This window comes from Anabas testudineus, chromosome 15 (assembly GCF_900324465.2).
Source record: "Anabas testudineus chromosome 15, fAnaTes1.2, whole genome shotgun sequence".
Lineage (NCBI taxonomy): Eukaryota > Metazoa > Chordata > Actinopteri > Anabantiformes > Anabantidae > Anabas > Anabas testudineus.
In genome coordinates this window covers 3,093,382-3,111,027 of record NC_046624.1, presented here as the reverse complement: position 1 = coordinate 3,111,027, position 17,646 = coordinate 3,093,382, and the positions used below count along the sequence as shown (strand labels likewise).

Here is a 17,646-nt window from a genome sequence, read left to right as displayed (position 1 = left end):
TTTGATGAGTTGTACTGGTTTATGTGTGTGTGCATGCATATCTGGTTGACTGTGTGTGAGCGTGCATGCATAGATGGTCACGCTTGTGTTGGGAGACGGACAGAATTCCCTTAGTTTTGGGTGTTGAACCCTCTGCGCCTCCTGTGGAGGTTCTTAAAAAGGCATCTCCTGGGGCCAAAGGTGGGGGTGAGGTGGGTTAGAAGACCCCCCCACCACCACCACCCACTCCCCTTTCCTACCTAGGGGCCCCAATCCTCCATCTTTATGGTCTGAAGCTGGGTGTCTTTGTGTTTGATTCCAGCACAGAGGTTATATGTATACAGTAAAAGTGTAAAGTGATGCTTAAGAAGCGCCCTCTTCATCGCAGCAGGTAGAGTCGGGATACAGGCTCTTTTTTTCCCCAACATCAGTTTCCCCAACTAAATGTACAGAGAACAGTTTTTTTCAAAAAGGCATATTATTAATTCTTGGGGGTTTTCTTATCACTTTATTTATATTTGCATATTTGTACCATGTGATCTTTTTTTAAATAGCATTCATAGCAGGTAGGTCTTTTTGAACAAAATCTGCACCACTTGGTTTCGGACAACTCATGTTTTGCTCTTTGGAAACATTTAACAAAACAGGTCATTTAGTTGTTTGTTTCTAAAATGTATTGAAAGGGTATTTTTGTATGTGTTTATCACTTCCTTTAAATGAATCCGTACACCCATTAAACCCCTAAAGACTACTCTGGTGTCTGTGTTTTGTTACATTTATTATTACATTAGTTGTTGTGTTTACTACAGGACAGATTTCACTTGAGTTAAGGAATACAACAGGAAACTCCAGAGCAGCTACTCAACAGACTTTGTGATTGTTTTGTCAATGGCATCAAGAATGAGCTTTTAATATGAAAATGAGGAATTAGCTTTAAATTATAAAAAAAAAAAAATCTTTGAGTGCAGTTTCATTAAAGCCAGTTTCATTGTGACCGTATATTGAGATTTCAGTAATGAAACTATGTGTAGCTGCCCTCTAATAACCGCTGCCACTATGCTGTTTGTGTTTACACATGTAATGACCTGCTGCTGTTTGCCATCTCATTTCACACAAACCAGGTAATAGCCAGACCCAATTTGTGCTTCTTGTGAATTCCCAGTACACCCAAGTCACGGGGAAAATAATCTATTTAATGAAAACTGAAACTATCCAGATAGAAAAAATTGTACGTTTGTTGCTTTTTTTAAAAACAAATGGTGTCTTTCCCAAAATGCTTATTTATTAAAAAGACAAATGTAGTTTAGTCCGTTGGGTGGCAGTTTGTTTTGGAGCAAAAAAAGCCAGTTAGCTTAGCATAGCACCGGCTAACTGGAAACACGGTGAACTTAGTTAATAACCTATGAAGATATTCTAAAATGTTAATTTTTGTTTAGCTTTCTTTTTTTTAAGAAAGAGACCGTCTAGGTATTCACTGGCTCCAACTAAGTTGTAGTAATTTTGCTATTAATCTGATATAAACTGTAGCAGAAAAACTAAGATTATTTAAGCTAAAAAAAAAATACTATTTACATAACTATTTCCTAAACTGTATTTCCTAAATTGTTGAATATTTGGACATAAACCAGTTAGATGACAGCAGCATGTCCAAGTCACTGTTTTCTATCCTGGTCGACATCAGGAGTTCAACTTCGTGGTTCGTGCTTCAGGTCACATGTGCTGGCAGCGGGCGCCTCATGACGCGCTGCGACTCCTCTATTTGCTCGCGTTCGTTCTCACGGCCCACGATCTCGGTCCTATGCGTCTGACTCGAGCACGCTGTGCTGTTCGTGGCTGTCCTACGGGCTGTGTATTGTTTCTTGAATCCGGCGGCTCGGTTTCCACGTCTGTCTCTCAAACGCAAACTCCCCGGACGCCGCTTGAAAAAGAAAAAAAAAAAAAAAAAAAACACGCGCAGTTAGCGTCGCTGCTGTGACGTCACCGCCTGCCCGTGCCTGTCATTGGTGGGTTCGGACGAAGGGGGCGGGGCGGGGCCGTGACGGAGGGGAAATCCCCGCGCGGCAGCAGCTCCTCACTAATACCACCTCCTGCTCGCCGTCACTCACCACACTGCTTCTTCTCCGAGAGACGCTGAGCTGCGGTGCGACCGAGAGTGCGTGTGCGCATCATGGATGGTGAGTAGCAACACCTTTATTGACTGTAGAATAACAGTGGCATCACGTAGAGCGACCGGTTTCAGAAGGGTTTTAAACCCCTTTATTGAAAATCAGGCCTGTGTTTAAAAACAGGTCGTGACTCAAGTGGAGATTAGATTAAAAAATGTCATCACTATATAAGAGCAGCACTTCAGTATTTAGTCAGTCAAATGCTTTTTACGGAGTCTGTTTAACAACAGTGAAACTTCCTCCTTGTTGCAATGATTGACAGTGTGATTTCAGTCGTGTCAGTAATTACAGGACAGCTTCGGCACAAGTGAATGGGCTGACAAAACACTACCAACCGGTCTGAGTGAAATGTGATTACTTTGTCACAACGTATCACTGCTGTCCAGCACGGTTTGGAATGAGATTTGCATATAGATTTGAGTAATTTGTTCCAATATGTCACATTTTTTCCTCCTCAGTTCTTATGTCCTCCATGCAAGGGGATGATCCACACCTAAGTAAGTGCACTTTAATACTGTCAAAATGATCTGCCTGTCTCTACAAGTCAACCTTTATACAGTGTGTGGGAAAAACAGAGCCCACAGTATTGGTAGCTTTTCACTTCCTCATTTTGTTTTTGTTTAGTTTTTTTTTTTTTTTTTTTCAAACCTGTGGTGTGAGTGTGTGTACGTGATAACCAGAGCTTCTTGTAACTATCATCTTTATAGTTTGTGGTGAGTGAGTTTGTATGTTGTGTTATAAATGGATATGTGTGTGTGTGTGTTTGTGTGTGTGAGCAACATCAGCTTTCAATTCTGCGTCTGCTGCAAAATGAGGAAGGCGGGACACAGCTAAGCCACCTTTTATTGGCAACGTTTTTTTTAAATATTTCAGAAATGTAACTTGACTTGTTTCATACTTGCATATATAGCATCTGTGTGCGCGCGCTTCACTTTGGCCGCTCGTCTGTCATGTCCACATAACCACATTTTTGTGTTGTTAAATCACTGGAAACACTGTAGGACAAAAACAGACACACTTCCCGGATTGGCTTTAGTTCCTCTGTCACACTGGCATCATGTGGGGCTGGTTCAGCTTCATGCAAAACATTAAAAGTAGCACTGACAAAACTTTGATGGCTTGATTTGGATGCAGAACGGCCAAAGCCTGCTTTCACTGCAAACAGTGATTGCAGGATTTGCTACTTAAAACACAGGTTGCATACATATAGTGTCATTTCAGCAGATGTCGATGTGTTTAAACTAAATGCAAATTACGGAATCAGGGTCGACTGGATTATTGAACCAGACAATGCAGAACAAAAATCTGCTACGCACACAAATACAGAGTTAATTGCGCAGAGATTTAAACAGCGCCACATCTTTGTGTAGAAAACAAAAAGGGGAAATAAAGACACAGTGTGAACAGAGCAATCATCAGTTGCTATTTCCTGCAAATACCAAGTCAAAATAGGGCATTTATGATTTTGTTAAAAAAAAAAAGATTTACAGAGCCTTTTTTCACAGCAGTAATTTAGACTTAATAGCAGGAAAAGCACAAGTGTTACTAAATCCACTCACAGTGGTTCCATACCTTACAGTTAAGCCGTGATAATGTCATGGAGAGCCTGTGTGCGCAATAGCAGGACCCTGAAACGAAGCAGCTAAATGGAATTCAGCCGCCATCCGTCTTATCATCTGCACCTTTTCTTTCTAAAGTCAAATGCCTTAAAAAGCAAACAAACAAAAAAGAAACACCCAGACTGTTTAACCCAGTGTAATTGCAGTAAATTGAGCAATAATTATTTAAATATGTTTAGCAGCCATGTGTAAAACTATGGAGGAAGTATTTGATTTGTTGTTCTGAGTCGAATCGTTTTAAACCAGTTATCTGAGTCGTGGATGATGAAAGTAGGTCTGTTAGTGAATTTACTTTCTCAAAACCTGATGTGATCCAAACATTACAGACATGCACTTCTTCACTGACTGTTTTCTTAATTTATGTGCTCTCCAGTGGCCGAACCGGCGATCCAGATCTTTGAGCAGCCGAAGCAGAGGGGAATGCGCTTCAGGTACAAGTGTGAGGGCCGCTCAGCCGGCAGCATCCCCGGCGAGAAGAGCTCCGACAACAACAGGACCTACCCCAGCCTGCAGGTCAGTCAAATGCAAAGACATCAGAGCACATTGGCTGCATGCAGGTCTTAATACGTGGCCGTGAACGTACTGTACATATGTATGGTAAAGCAACCTGCTGCTCCTCCTCCCCAGATCCTGAATTACTGCGGGAAAGGGAAGGTGCGAGTTTACCTGGTGACGAAGAACGAGCCGTACCGGCCACATCCACATGACCTGGTGGGGAAGGACTGCAAGGACGGATTCTACGAGGCTGAGTTCGGTCCAGACCGCAGAGTGATCGCGTGAGTTCTCCTCCCACAGACCCCTCAAACCAGAAACACTCTGCAGCAACCTCACTCTCACTGTCGTCATCGGCAGCAATTATCCCGTCAGTCTCAGTCTTAATCATCATGCTGTCATCAAAATAAGTAAACACACTCTCTCTTTTGAGTATACACCACAAGGTAATCAATTTGCTCTCTATTAACAATATTTCGTATTTCACTTGGCAGTTTCAGAAGGCGCCCAGTGTAAATCGGTGTCCTCTCAGATACAGAGGAAACACACAGATACACACACAAACACACACACACACACAAAGCATATTTGTCAAACCAATGTCTGTTCTGTGGATGGTAATATGGGAATTCCCCAACTGACATCACCCTTTTACTGTGTGCTTGAGAGAGAGAGAAAACTGTGTGTACTCGAGCATGTGTGCGAGACTGTGAATGAGTCAGGATCTTTTGGTGTGTGTATAATTTGCAAATCCCTCATGGACTTTTGTAGTGAATCCAGATTTATGTACATACGTTGAATTGCTTCCATACATTTGGATGAAATGCGACCAGAATGTCATTTGTAAATGTTTGATGAACGTTTGATAAATTTGCCTGAATGTGCTTCACTGGCCAAACCAGACAAGCGACAGGAATTACATCATCGCTTTGACCTTTGCACGCAAATTTATACACAACAGCATCCTTTTGTTTAGATGGTACGTCACTCAGGTGTGGGCCCCGTGTGTTTTGCTTATTAGAATGTTTTCAGTTTTCAGAATCTGGGGATCCAGTGCGTGAGGAGAAGGGAGGTGAAGGAGGCGATCGTACAGAGGATTACCAGAGCCATCAACCCCTTCAACGGTGAGTCGACATGCTCCACATTACTCTGTTCTCCCTCATGGGTTTTTCTGGTCTGTCTAACCCTCTTCATCCATGCCAAAGAAAGGTAGCCCCCCCTCTTTTATGTATGAGCTATTCTCAATTGACATTTCTGTTGTCTTTGCATCAGCGTCGTGTGGAAGATAGAAAATAATAGAGTGATTTGTGATTCAATGAAATAAGAATTTGTGATACATATCCTTATATGTCTCCGACTTAGAGTGAGCTCGAGTAGAAATAAATGATGTATTATAGTCCAGATGAAAATAGTCCCCAACGAATGCATTCTTTACTCCAGTTATTACAGAAAAACAAAAGCAAAACTAAAATGTCCAGCTGTTTTGAAAAATCAGCATCTTAAAAAAAGACTCTTACTTGTTAAATGATTTTGTTGGAAAGTATAATAATGGAAATATAACTTAAATGTAATTTTGACCAGCTAATCGTAAACATCTGACTAATATAGATTGTAATTAGATATAGATAAAATAGAAGCACCACTGCATTTAGAGAACCACATAACTCATTTGAATTCTGCTGCTGTTACTACAATTGCCGCTATCATTTACTTCTGCTTGCTGTTATTGCAGGCGCTTCAGGTACAAAACACTTCAAAAGAATTGTTTTCAAATGCTTGTTGACCCAGTTCTCAGACGGTTGAGAAGATTTTCCTAACATCGAGGCAGTCAGAAATCCGCTCTTTTAGCTCAGCGCTATCTACAGCGGTGCCATTTCCTCTCTGCGCTTTCATTCTGCGGTCCTCGGGGTGAAGACAGACGGCGGTTCTCGTGTACAAACAGGCGTCGAGCTACTTCCCCATTCTTGCTCACAGTTGCTCAATTCAGCGGAGCGCAGGATGCCACGTGAGAGCTGGGAATGCAGGATTCATTAAAAAAAGGGGGAGGGTGAACAGAGGGGGGTTCCCCAGCTCTCAAAGATGATAATAAGAGAAGGGCACAGTCTGTAAAAGTGTGCAGGGAGCAGAAGGTTTATGAGCAGGTTTGATACGAACATGTACAGTTCTGTGTTTGTTGGAAATCCTGTCATTAGATTGGGAAGGATGTGCAGTATTATCGTGGGTTTTCAGGATTGCAGGAGACAAATGTGGTGATTGAAACAGCTTTGAAATAACTATATTATTCACATTTCTGGCTTCAGCGGAGCCCCCACGATTTGAATTTACTCTTTTTACTTTCTCACTTTGCATAAGCACTCATAGCTGCTACTTCACGGTCACTTGTAAGCAGCTATTGTGTATCTGTGCACAGATACACAATCTGACAGGTGAGCGACTTAACAAAAACACTGAACTGTCCTCTAGGCTGTTCGAAAGCATCAGCATTAGAATTAAAGAACTAAAACAGACTGAGGAAGTTCTTAGAAATGGAGCACATGAAACAGCAATAGTCATATCAGACACAAATGTCATTACAGCTACCAGTATGGATATTACAGTGTGTGATTCCTGTGGTTTATGGGATCACGTAGTGAATATTTGTTGGCTTAGACACGCCTCTTCTTAGCTTAGACACGCCTCCTCTTAGACTCTTTTATTTTGTCGATGAAATTTCACCAGATTCTTTGCTTACATGGAAGCACACAATTCCAGTGGCCATTGTTTTCTGCATATTTATCTCAGAGGGAGTATAGGGAGTGACTAGATATCCCAGAAATGACTCGTTCAGAAGGAGCTGTTCCCATAAGGATGCCTCACCATTATCCAGCAGTTAAAAATCTAGCAACAATACTAACTGTTGAGATGTATGGGCAGTTTTATTTAGAATATTTTGATATTCAGCTGATGAAGCTGTCGAGTTACACTGAGAGGAGCAGAGCAAGGAGATTTCTAAATGAAGTAACTAAAGTACAGCGTTCAGTTTGAGCACTCTGACGATGGATATTCAAGACCTGTACGACACTCAGACGATTGTGTCCAGTGAAGATGGTGTTAGTGGTCAGGGTGCAGGTATGCACGGCACAACCGCACACACTGATCACATATTCTGTACAGATGCTGTAATGGGCAGCTGCTTTCACATGGTTCTAACCTTCCCCTCCCTTCAGCTCACTTCTGCTGTGAAACTCAGCTGCTTCCTGCATCAGGGAGAGATAAACCAGCTTCCCCACCAACCCCCAACACCCCTTACCTCGGCCCTAACACACTTGCACAACCACAGTTTGCACACTTACAAACCCTTTCGATCTCTCCTCGTGCAACATCAGCGGTATTAGTGCAAGCAATTGGAGAACAATTGACATCTACGGACATCACAGAGTTGATGAGGTCACTGTTGCACTGTAGACCTCACCTGAACTGGTGATGACACAGAACTGAATACTGCCTGTGACATAGTAACATGTTTCTGTCTGAATACTCCCGCACATTTCAGTTTTATGGTGGTGCACCTGGAAATGTTCACTCAGTTCACATAGGGGGGTAGTTCTTTTTTTCCAGGAACTCTGAAACAGTCTATAATTAGATTTCTATAATTAAAGTGATAGATTTCATCGCAATTGTTTTAAACACGATCATGAGATAAGTAGAAGCAAAGCTATGGGTTGAAATAAGGGTCAGTAAGAATTTGCTGAAGTTCCAAAATCATTTCGAAGTTGTGATTATGTCTCAGTAGATCTTATATACTTTCACACTATTCACATAAGATCCTAGTCCTTGTGTAGCCTAACCGTGAATACTATTCATTTAAAAATGAAAGGCTAACAGAGGGAATTACTTTGTTGTTTTAACCCATATTTAAACTCATACAACACTCTGTATTTGGAAGTTGTGGCTTATTGTGTTGCAAGTCAATGCTGAGATTTTGGTGAAGAGGAACGTAGGGAAATGTTGGTACTGGTTTGGTAATTATCCAAATCCATAAATCTGAATATTTTGTGTGTTTCACCACTTGTCCTTCCTCTTTGTCTTTGCTTTACTGAAGAGGACTAACACACTTGTTTTCCTTTCATCTTCTACTCTTGTGCTATAAAGCAGATTTCAGAGGAAACACTGTTTACGTGGAACAAAAATGTTAATGTTAAATATTGTGTAGTTCTATAGCAGGGTGAATGTATGCATCATATAACTATATATGGTTCTGGCGTCAGTGCCTCAGACTCAGTAAAACACAAATTGAACATTGTGTGTCATGAGAGCTGATGACACTGTGAGTCATGCAGTGGAGACACTCTTTGTGGTGAGGCTTGGCACCTAACTCCCCTTCTTTCTCACTCTCACAGCGTGCTCCTACATTCACACTAACCACTTACCCCGCACTTTTCCTCCCACTCATCTCGAGACCCCCGCCACCTCTGTCCCGTCACTACCAAAGCCAATGACCTGGCTCCCGCCCTCCCTCCCTGCAGGTTCAGCTTCATGCAGCCATGATGCCTAATGACTCTGGGCACGGTTTCTTTCCACCGCACTTATTTTACCTACAACCCACTTTCCTGCACCTGTCCAGCATCTGCCTCATTTAATCAACAGACTCTACAAACACTCACGCATACAGACCAACATAGTATGTTCCATCAATATTTGCTATAGCAGTTCCGCTTTCGTATATAAGCAAGTCTTCATCTCTCCCTCCTTCAGTTTCTCCACTGTGTGTCTGTCTCTGCCTCCTACAGAGCATAAACCTGATGACCAAACAGAAATTAGAAATAGAGCAGAGATCAATGCAGCTGCAACACTTGAGTTGTACATTTAACCCAGGAAATTAATAGTTCAATTTACACATGGATTCATTGTTGTTATTGCCACTGTTGAAGCCACTAATAGTCCTCTGCTCAGTGAGCATACATACTCACTGCATGCTATATAGTGTTATGAAATGATTATTATTTTCATGAGTCAGGGATAATATTTTGAATCCACAGTGCAATTCAAAATCAGTGTAGTCAGCAGAGAATACATTTTTGATGAAATATGCTTTTTCATATCCTGGCTGGGAGTTAGGCAAGAACACTGAATCAATTTATAAATGTGAAGCTATGGCTATAGTAGAAAACGCTCTTTTTAAAGTTAACAAAAACATGTCTTGCTGTTATTTTTACAAACTGTTGTTTTTACAAACTGAACAATTTAGACACGTTTCGAATTGTAGACACATTTGGTTGCCTTTATTATCGAGCTACACTGTTTCCTCCTGTTTCCAGATCTTCAGCTAAGCTAAGCTTCATATTTAACATCAACATATGAGAGTGATGTTGATCCTCTTATCTAACTCTCTAAAACAAATCCTGTATACTTCACTATATGCCATCTAATATAACATTGTAATAATAGTTAAAGCCAGACATATTTTGGCTGGATCTGATATCTAATAGAGCTTGTTAACAACACCTGAAGCTTCATGTCAGCTCCAGACAACTTTGGTCTAGTGCACTGTATCATTTGTCAGCAAAAATGCTCGAGTAGCATATATAATGTTTGGAGAGACATGTTAGTAGCTGCTCTGCTTCTTAATTCTGCAGCTACAGACCCCAGTCACGCTGACAACTCGCAAATCTGACGACTCCGGACTAAGCGAACTACACTCGCAAATGCACTTATGACCTGTGACTTCACTTGGAATCGAGCTGCGAGGAGAATAATGACTGGTGCCAGCAGTGCGTGCAGGGACAGAGCTGAAAAAATACCTAGCCAGCTGTCTGCGCTGATCATGTCCAGTGACATATTGAGATTGAGGAGTTTCCCTCATCTGGTGTGTTATTGCACTGAGGTTTTTTGTTGAATCCAGAGGCGACTAACCCCGCTCTTTGCAGGTCACTGTCCTGCTTGTTTTCTAATTGACCAGATGCGTTCAGTCAATCAGAAACTGGAAATGCAGAAGAGTTAGAAGTGTTTCTGCCACAAACATCCACATATTACCATTGAGTATGTTTGCAGCAGTTAAAAACCAAATTCTAATTATATTATTTTGAAATGCCGTTGCTATTTGTTCGAAAGTTAGACGTTTAAAACACGTCCCATCACTTTCACACACGTCAGGAGCCGTCTTGGTCACTCATGCAGGGAGTCTCATTTTTTACCTCTGTGATGTGCACAGACACACAGACACTAACGCACACTTGTTTCCATCCTGAGGTGACGTCGCAGAGCGTCACCGCAGCGACAGGTTGTGGGCGGGGATGGCCTCAGCCTGAGCACGATAGATAGAAATTGAGAGGTGGAGGAAGAGAAAGTGGGCAGATGTGAAAGCCTGGTGTGTGTGTGTCGGTGTGTGGGCGTCTCTCAGTAAAATCTCTCCCTGCAAAGAGTGTGTTTGTCTGTTGCCTCTGAGGGCGGCATGTGTGACGTGTGCATATATGTATGTTGTGTGTGTGTGTGTGTTAGTGTGTGAGTGAGTGGGGGACTCTAGAAAAAGCTTATCTGTGACGTGTTTATGTTTATTCAAAGTTGAGGCTTTGGGGACTCTTCAGCCTACAGATGAAGTGTCAAAAGCATGTGAACATTATATAAATGTATCTGCAGTATTTAAATATCTGTTTACACTCATTATTGTTGCGTACGTCTTGCTAGATCTGGGTAGGACCTACTTTTGCCAGGTGCTGGAAACTCCTTTTAGTCCATATTAACATGATAGTCATCACATAGTTAGTGCAGATTTGCCGGCTTGACATCCATGATGCAAATATCCTGTTCCACCACATTCCAAAGGTGTTCTAGGTGCTCCATTGGATGCAGATCTGGTGTGTGGAGGCCATTTCAGTACAGTGAGCTTATTGTCATGTTTAACAAACCAGTGTGAGATGATTTTAGCTTTGTGATAAGAAGTAAGCATCAGAAGATGGGTACGCTGTAAATGAAGGGGGATGGATAGCAACAATGCTCAGCAGGCTGTGGGATTTTGCTCACTCTCAGTTGGTCCTAAGGTGTCCAAAGTGTCCCAAGAAAATATCTCTACACCATCACAACAACTGATGATAGAAGGCAGGATGGATTCATGCTTTCATGTTGTTTATGACAAATTTGTTGTAGTTGTGTTGCACTCATCAGCCCAGATAATGTTATTTCAGTCTATAATAATAATAATGAATACTTTAATATCCAATTTTAGTGAGCTCATGTGAATACGCCTCAGTATCGTGTTCTCAACTGACAGGAACAGCACCTAATTTTGTCTTTCATCGCTGTAGCCTAGAACTCATTGCTGTGGGCTTCAAGGTTTGCTGTGTTGTGCATTCATAGATGCTCTTCTGCACGCCTTGGTTGTACTAGTTTTCTTTTTTTGAGTTACTATTGCAGTCCAACCACTCTCCTCTGCCTTCTGGCAGCAACAAGGCATTTTCCCCAGAGAACTGCCTCTCACTAGATCTTTTCTCCTTTTCAGACCATTCTCTGTAAACCCTAGAGATGGTTAGGTGCTGGTTAGATCAGCAATTTCTGAAATATTTAGACCAGCTCATCTGTCTGCCAACATACAGTTTTACCTGTAAAACACAAGACATGACAGCATGAAATTAGTGCCACCTTGACCAACAACTTGAATATGCTGCTGCTCGTTAATGATCAAATAATGATTTTGCTGATGATACTAACATTGTTATAATTAAATAACACATTTTTGGGGGACTGTTTCAGTGTACTTCAGTATTTATATAGTGTCTTTAAAGTAAAGGAACCTAAGAACATAACTATATATAACATTATCAGAGCTCACTAGGCTCAAGTTGTTGATGTTTTGTGTGAGCTGGTCCTTTAAAAGTAAAAATTGTGTGTGTGTTTTTTTTTCTCACTCACATATCCTAACTGCAATTTAACATTGACATGTTTGTGTGCTCAGTGCCACGTGAGCAGCTGCTGCAGACGGAGGAGTATGACCTCAATGTGGTCCGCCTGTGCATCCAGGTTCTCCTGCAGGACGAGAACGGCCAGTACACCCGAGCACTCAGCCCTATTGTCACCAACCCCATCTATGACAACAGTAAGTGGCTGAGCTCTGTCTGTGTTCATGCTGACGTCAATGTTAGGCAATTACAAGTGATGAGAACATAATAAAACTATTGAACAGTTACGGGTGACTTACGGGAATCCAGGCTACCTGATGATAGGCGTGGCCACCTTGGGGCACACCTAACAGAGCTGATGGTAACGCATCATTAAATAGACAAATATTTTTGTGTTAATATTCAGGTCATTTCATACCATTAGATGGATTTTTATGAATGTCCTCCTAACAAAAATGAAGCCATAACAGCGCTATGCAACAGTTGAGACATTTCACAAGTGGCTGGGTTTGCACGTACAGCTCATACAGCATGTACCTGCAGCCGCAGCTTTCACGTCAGTGTTTGTTGCAAGACCTGCTTTTATGTGTCCAGTCTGATGTTTTGCACTTACTGAAGTAGCTCAGTGTTCCTCACACACATTGAGAAAAGGGAAGTGCTTTATACACACTAACCCTCAAACAACACTGTTACCATGGAGCACTTCCTCTTCTGACAGCAGACATGTGACATGTGACTCAACATGGTGTGGCTTCAACTGTAAACTGGCTCTGCTTTTTGTTTTCTAAATGGAGGCAGATAATGCTTAGCTACACTGAGTCACAAAAGCAGTTTTTTTCGGTACAGTGGTGCACCAGCAGATCAAGTAAAGACAATTTCTGACATCATTATCCTTGGGCAAATCTGTGTTGTATGTGTAGTATTCCATCTGACTTTTTTCTTATTTGTTGGATCTATTGACTGGTTGCATGTGCATGTTTTCAACTTTCTTGTCTTCATCATCAGGGGCCCCAAACACAGCCGAGCTGAGGATCTGCCGAGTCAACAGGAATAGTGGCAGTGTTAAGGGAGGGGATGAGGTTTTCCTACTTTGTGACAAAGTTCAGAAAGGTACGTAATCAACATATAAATAAAGAATTGATCAACATTTTTTAATTATACACATTTGCAGTATATTACATATTTTTCCACTGTTTTCTCTTCTTTTACCTTCATTCAATCCATTTTGCATTTTATACTCACAATGTCCATCCCAGTTCATTCAGTTTTCCATTCCTGTCATCCCTTCATCCCTCTTTCCTTCAGATGACATCGAGGTACGATTCTTCTCCTCAGACGGCTGGGAGGCCAAAGGCTCCTTCTCCCAAGCCGATGTTCATCGCCAAGTGGCCATTGTCTTCAAGACCCCGCAGTACTATAACACCTCTATAACAGAGTCGGTCACTGTGCACATGCAGTTGCGGCGGCCTTCCGATCAGGAAGTGAGTGAGCCGATGGATTTCAGATATCTGCCCGACGACAAAGGTGAGCAGTGATGACAGAACCCTATTGAATCTGTATTTCAATCAATATAATTTTTCTATGCAGTGTTCCAAGACATGGGGACTAGTTCTCAGTTAGATGACATGTGACCATTTTGTGTTTTCTCTAGATCCTTATGGCTACAATGAGAAGAAGCGCAGAAGAGAGAACTTGATGAAGATGTCTGGATTGTCAAGTAAGAGATGTGTTACTCATCTAAAAAGATTTTCACGTGTATAAGGATGTTGCATGTCAGCAAACATACTGTCTCTTATCTTTTTTAGGTGGTCATTTTGCTGGTCTAGCTATGAACAGGGCCAAGGCAGTGTCACAGAGTCACATGCGAAAAGGTAACTTAATGGATTTTCCCTCAAAAATCAATGATTCAGGCAATTAAAACATTTCTATTCATATTAGGATAATAAAGCTCAGCCATGACACTAAAAGTCACTATGTTTTCCAGACTTCGGCAACATGTACCAGAGGCAACAGGCCACACCTACGATGCATCAGCAATCTACTGTATTCAACCAGTCCTACCAACCAAGCACTCAGAACATAATGATGCCATCACAGGTTCCTAATTTACAAATGGGCCATCAGTGGGCAAATCCCAACCCAGCAATCTCAATGGACACTGTCACCATAAACCAGTCTGGTGCTATGAGCAATCTACAGCGTTCTAGTAGCAACAGACAACAGCAGCCAAACCGTGGATCTGGTTACCCCCAAAGGTTGGAGCAAAACAGCTGTGAGAATAACTCCCTCCCTCAGCTCTCCATGGGGGACTTGCAGTGCTTGGACACCCAGGCCACTGCAATAAACCAGTCAGATTCCCAGCCTCTCTTCCACCTGCAGCACCAAAGAGATGAGCTAACCTCTGAGACCCGGGCCCAGAACCATCTAGGCAACCAGAATCAGGGTCTTCAGACTATGTGGCCTAATTTCAATACCCTCGGTGCATCCCAGAACACCTTTAATGGGTCAGTACCTGGAGGTGGAGGGGGGTCACATGGGTTGGGCTCTTACCCCTTCCTTGAAGGAATAGAAGGGGATGATTTTCTGAAGAACCTTATGGGAGGAGGCTCTCAGACTAGTTTCCAGCTGAAGCAGGAACCCCAGATGACAGTGGGGCAAGAGACCCGCGCTTCTCTCATGCCGTCCCCAAGGGAGAGTCAAGGAAATACTTACACCAACTTACTTCCTCGTCCTATGAGCAATGGTACCAACATGGATCCCATGAGACAAGACGGCCAGTCTCTTAAAAATCTGCAGCATCCATACTCAAACAACGGCATAAGCTCAGAACCCCACTTTTCAACAGTGACTGACTGGATCAAAGCATCTCGGCAAAGCGAATAAATGGGGCAACACTTTTGGCATCAAGAAATAAACAAAAGCAACGCCAAGGAGGGCATTGGTCTTGTATAGTCTTACAAAGCCAGAGTTTTGCTTCACCCATCCTGACCTGATGAGGCTCAGTGGTCTTTTGCTTGGGTTATTACACCAGTGACCAAATTTATTGAGAGCCAATTGAGAGCCAACTGGATGGTTTCGTTGTGGTATAGCTGAGGACTCTCTAGTTCCATCTTAACATTATCAAGAATTCTTCCTACATTTGATTCAATTCAAATCTAATTTGAAAACTAAATTATAACAAATTTGGTTTCTTGACTAAATTTAAACATCACATAGGCCATGCAAGTCCATAATGTTTAAGTTTTATTAAGTACTATTTTACCATTGTACACAGGTTCTAGCTGTACCAGTGACCTACAAAATGTGGTGGTTTTTAAATATGCAATGGTGCATTATTGTTCTAATGTAGTTAATAGAACTGAGCTCATAATGGGTTCAACAGTCCTCAAGGCAAGGTTGAGACCTGTATGTGAAACCTGCCTTAACTTATAATGAGGATGATGATGTCATCAAACAACAGTGGCGATGGTTTAAAGCCACAGTTAGATTTCCGAAGAAGTGAATGTACTACTTTCTTTCTTTGTCTTTCTCAGGTGAAGCTGAATTCACTGTCAACATGCTGTACAGTAATGAATGTTTTGTTGGGTGTTTGATCTTAAATAAAGCAGAGGTAAATGGATTTTAAAAGTACAGTGCAACAGCCTATAATCATGGGTTTATATTTGTTTGTAACATGTTCTACTTGTCACTTATGGTGTGTCACTGTTTAATGATTTTTTAACAGAGTATTTGCTATTAATTGCACTCTGTACATACACGTTAGCCATAGTTGAGAGTGAAAGCAGCCTAGCTGAAACACTCAAGGACTGGCGAGGTACTGAAATTTCCATTGAGGAAGTGGGAGGAAGCTCACTCAGTTGTGTCTTTCCTTTGTAATGACTATGTCATACCGGTGATCACATGTTCTATCCAGAGTTCTCAGAACATTTCTACCAGCTGTTTTATAGACAAAGATTTTTGTTATTGTTGTTGTTATCATTTTATTCATTTTTATAATGTGCTTAAACAAAGTTAGTGCCTCGCTCAAGAGAAATTTGGTGGGACATATGGTTGAAGATGGGGAGTCACTGGCTTCTGCCAGGAGCCAACTAGGCAACTTTGACACCTCTAGCCTGAACTCAGCCTAACATGTTTTATTATTATGCTTTATTGTTTTAATGAAAGTAAATCTTTTGATTAATACTTGTGATAATAAGACTTTTATTTGTTTTTTACAGGATCATTTCTTAATAAAGGATGTCCGTTTTCCACATCTTTTGTCACTTTTAATAATTTGATTTTGTATTCTTACACTGTTTTAATTGCTACAACAGGCAAATATAAATTTGTGAACGTGATAATGCTGAACAAGGAAAGTTAAAAAAAAATAGACCAGAAGAAGGACAAGTGTGAGTGTAATATTACATACGACCATAATATAGATTGCCACATACAGTAGATGAAGTGTATTTATAAATATAACATCAAGATGTCTTGAATCAAACTATTTCTAAAAGTGTCAACTCACCTATACTTCACATCTGTCTACTGTGTGGTTTTAAATAAGTTATTGTAGCACATTTAAATTGAAATCTTGCCCTGGTAATGGTTTTTTTATTACCATTACTCCATTACCACTGAACCTAGTTTCACCTGTAATGCTGTAGATGATCAGTGCTGCTACTGTTATCTGACATTTAACGTAAGTGTCTTTTCCATATGGTTAAACTGACTACCAGACAATCAGAAACCATTTTTCCATGGTCATGATATGAAGTATTTAGACTTTGTAAAGGTTCACTTTTAGCTTATGTTTGTCTTTAATTTTCCTAGCTATACTTTAAAGTGACTAATATCAGTTGTATTTAGTTTCTTTATGTGTCCTTAGCCAAGTGGTGAGCAGATTAAGCAACATGCCTTTGTAGTTTCAGTTTGACTTACACTGCGTCCATGATCACATTACTTATCGTCATGTTTTGGTCAAAGTCAAAACATTATCTTCCTCGTCTAAATTCAGTCAAATAAAACAACAGCAAATTTCCTAACAAAGCTAGACTCAAGTTGAAATGTGGGTAGTGAGGAAAATGAAAACTGGCTTTAGCAAATGAAACCTGGTACTTTCATGTCCAAGTAAAAATACTGGTGGTTTAAATATTTAGCCTGTATCACAAATGAGTGTTGCTTTTCTATGCTAGGGCAACCAATTTAACCATCAGTCAAACACTGTCGTTTGCTTCTTACCCAGAGTTGGATGAGTAGATTGACACCTCCTTTATGCAGTATCTGTAATAAGGTAGTAGTATTTACTTGTATTTTGCAAATATCAGCAAATTAGAGTTTAATGCGGCAACACACGTGTCTCTGTGTTGCATCACCATTATTATTATTTGCCCATTACTGCTGGATACAAGTCTTCAGCTGTTCAAAGGTCGGCAATTGTTCTCTACAGGAGGCAGATGTGGACACAAACTGTGTGGCCTTGAACCCAAGCTGTGGTACCATGTGCAAGATGAGGTCTGGCATTTTCCTGCTGAAATATTT

At 41.2% G+C, this 17,646-nt stretch overlaps 1 protein-coding gene across 1 annotated transcript; it reads left to right on the top strand.

Moving 5' to 3' along the window:
• The first annotated feature begins 2,063 nt into the window (after positions 1 to 2,063).
• On the top strand, positions 2,064 to 16,378 carry rel (v-rel avian reticuloendotheliosis viral oncogene homolog). The gene is made up of 11 exons (XM_026354638.1): positions 2,064 to 2,153; positions 2,603 to 2,641; positions 4,137 to 4,276; positions 4,391 to 4,539; positions 5,288 to 5,379; positions 12,183 to 12,323; positions 13,132 to 13,236; positions 13,432 to 13,650; positions 13,778 to 13,843; positions 13,932 to 13,997; positions 14,111 to 16,378. The coding sequence occupies exons 1-11, from the start codon at positions 2,147 to 2,149 to the stop codon at positions 15,007 to 15,009; spliced, it is 1,923 nt and encodes a 640-aa protein (XP_026210423.1). The 5' UTR covers positions 2,064 to 2,146; the 3' UTR covers positions 15,010 to 16,378.
• Positions 16,379 to 17,646: the final 1,268 nt, after the last annotated feature.